This window comes from Saccostrea cucullata, unplaced genomic scaffold (assembly GCF_032062105.1).
Source record: "Saccostrea cucullata isolate Sc308-1 unplaced genomic scaffold, CSIRO_AGI_Scuc_v1 ctg6433, whole genome shotgun sequence".
In the NCBI taxonomy this organism is placed as follows: Eukaryota; Metazoa; Mollusca; class Bivalvia; order Ostreida; family Ostreidae; genus Saccostrea; species Saccostrea cuccullata.
In genome coordinates, this window is record NW_026928424.1 from 3,005 (window position 1) to 5,735 (window position 2,731).

General features: G+C 31.4%; 1 protein-coding gene across 1 annotated transcript; it reads left to right on the plus strand.

Annotated features, from left to right (window-relative positions):
* Positions 1 to 385: 385 nt before the first annotated feature.
* LOC134277529 (uncharacterized) lies at positions 386 to 2,281 on the plus strand (the record flags this gene model as incomplete). Its single annotated transcript, XM_062759855.1, has 5 exons — positions 386 to 591; positions 674 to 781; positions 1,385 to 1,454; positions 1,813 to 1,982; positions 2,189 to 2,281. Coding segments are annotated over exons 1-5 (646 nt in total), but the record flags the coding sequence as incomplete, so codon positions are not given.
* Between the last annotated feature and the right edge of the window lie 450 nt (positions 2,282 to 2,731).

The following is a 2,731-nucleotide window of genomic DNA, read 5'->3' on the forward strand; positions in this document are numbered from 1 at the left end:
AATGCAATATGCATAATATTAAAACAGGTTAAATACAAGGTTACTGTTGTACAAAAGTGCCTATTTATTTTTTTTCCCTTTCATTCATTTTGTCATGCTACCGCTTTTACTAAAGATTTAATGAACAAATAAGTTCTTTTTCAGATATTCTTTCTTGCCATCCTCTGAAAAAATGTCCTGTTCAAGATATGGAAGCTTTTAAAATGCTATTACAATGTATTCTGGGAATGGGGTAATTATAGATAATTTAAAATTGAATACACTGATAAAAAATAAAGTACACAAATAACTTTTAATTTCCTTTATGGACTCCTTTTATGGAAATTATGTTACCAAATCTTCCAATACTGTCATATTATAATCTGTTTAAGGGAAAGTTAAGGGAAATGTCAAAGATGAAGTTCGGATCCTTTGGTTACACTGTGGACACCTGTCCCGGTAACAAGACGGAGTACGCAGACTCGGCTACCAGATTGGGGTGTGGTGTGGATGAGAATGGGCGGAGTCAGTACGTCTGTGTTCCCAACAACAACAGGTCAAGTCTGGTGGAGTTCTGTTATAATATAACAACCACTGGATTATATACCAAAGGTATTCATCCCATTTGTATGCAGTCAAACATTTTTAAAATGAAATCGTATTTTGTATTTTTAATTATATATTTCTAAAACAGGTCACTGTTTGAAAGTTTTTGAAAATGGAAATTTGGACCAAACAAGCTGTGTAAAATTTACACATGGATGTCCGTCAAATCACTTCTTTCTTTCTGACTTGTATAAATGTAAGTATCACCCCCGCCTCCCATAATGTCGATGTGTTGCTATATATTGTTTAACGGTAATGTGTAAAGAGGAATAACTCGTCCTATCAAATGTTATCCAGAAGCTTCTATTATGTGACGTCATAGGTAAACAAAAAATGGCAATGTCCATGTTTTGCTCTGGGAAACCTAAAATACGTGTCGAATAAAAAAGTAAAATAAGAGGTGCACAATGGCAATATGTAATAAAGATTCTGTGAAAGTTTCATTAAATTTCACTCAGTGGTACAAGAGGAGTTGCGGATAACAGAAAAAGAGTAACAGACGGACGGACGGAAGGACGGACGGACGGACGTACAGACGGACGGACGGAAATCCCGATCACTATATACCCTCTCGCTTTTCAAGCGGGGGGTATAAAAAAGGTACAATTATTATTATTATATTAACAAATTTTTGTTAATTATGCTTAGATTTTTGTAATATAATACAAACAAAGAATATTGCATAAAAATTCAAAAAAAAAATTATTGACATAAGATGAATAAAAAAAAAACAATCCGATACTTCACTATTCAGCACTATTTTTTCGAGAATTAATCACAAGATCCTATTTTATCACAGTCCCTGCTTGTCATGATATAAATCCCAAAGAAAGATGTTTTAATGCGGATCCCTCTTGTCCAAACATAACGTGAGTAGAGAGAATTCCCTCTGTCATGTCTTTTTGCATTTATATATTTTATAATTATAAGGGCTTGGGTGCTTATAACCATGTTTAGAGTATATTGATGTTCTAAAATATACATCTAATCATGTAATGTAATTTTCGCACTTTGATTTATGATGATATTCTAAAACAGAAGTTTATGGCTTGAAAAACTTTATCATGAATACTATTTATTGAAAAAAAAAAAATAATCAGTGTCAATTGATTTTACCAAAACAAATTTGAACATGTTATTAAAGAAAAAGAAAAGATTACATATATACTAGAACTAACAGTTGTCTACAATAAACATTATTGTTTTACAATTACTGTATTCTATCAGGTTTACTAAAGAGCCCTCTACAACAGCTAAAACAGAGAGGAGTCCCCCTGACAAAACACTGCCTACAGAAGCCGTGGTAGGAATCACAGGAGGAGTTATAATAGGAGTTATTATTGCTGTACTTGTAGTGGTATTCATCTTAAAGAGGTGGAAAAGGAAATCTGAAAAAGGTAATATTCTGATTTTCACTTTACTAATTCATATATCAACAGCAAATATTGAATGGGGTATAGTATATCATACATGTATATATGATGTCAAAACAACAATAAATATTTGATAACCCTTCATTGAATAAATTTCTGTTTCATTGGTGTTTTTTAAGTTATTTAGTTTAAGAAAAATTTTATCAGTGCCTTTATTTTTCAAATAAAAGTGTATTTAGAGGATGATATTGAGGTTCTGACTGAGTTCATTGAAAAATGTGGTCAATATGGTAAAATGGAAACAGAAGACATGAAATGTTTTAGTAAGTGTTACCTTAAAAACATTCCTTTACATTAATGAAAAATATAAACACGTTAAGTTGCATCACTTAAGCAGTAAACAATTCTCTCTAAAAAGTCAATGGCAAGAAAAATCATGATGGATGTAATATCGTTAAAGCTAATATGTTATTGAAATTATTTTATCTTAAAATTTTACACAATTTAAGCACTGAATGATTTTACTATAATAGTTCAGTAAAACTCGGTTATAATGAAGTCACTGGGACCTACGAAATTGCTTCGCTATATCTGTAATTCATTATAACCATATAAGAAATTCATTAAATTTCTATAGCTTGGGATTCAAAATGACTTCGCTTTAACCGTAAATTCGCTATATCCGTGTTCGTACTAAACGAGTTTTGCTGTAAAGGGAACTTATAGATATGCAGTTTTAATACGCATATACGTTACATGTAACACCTCTCAGG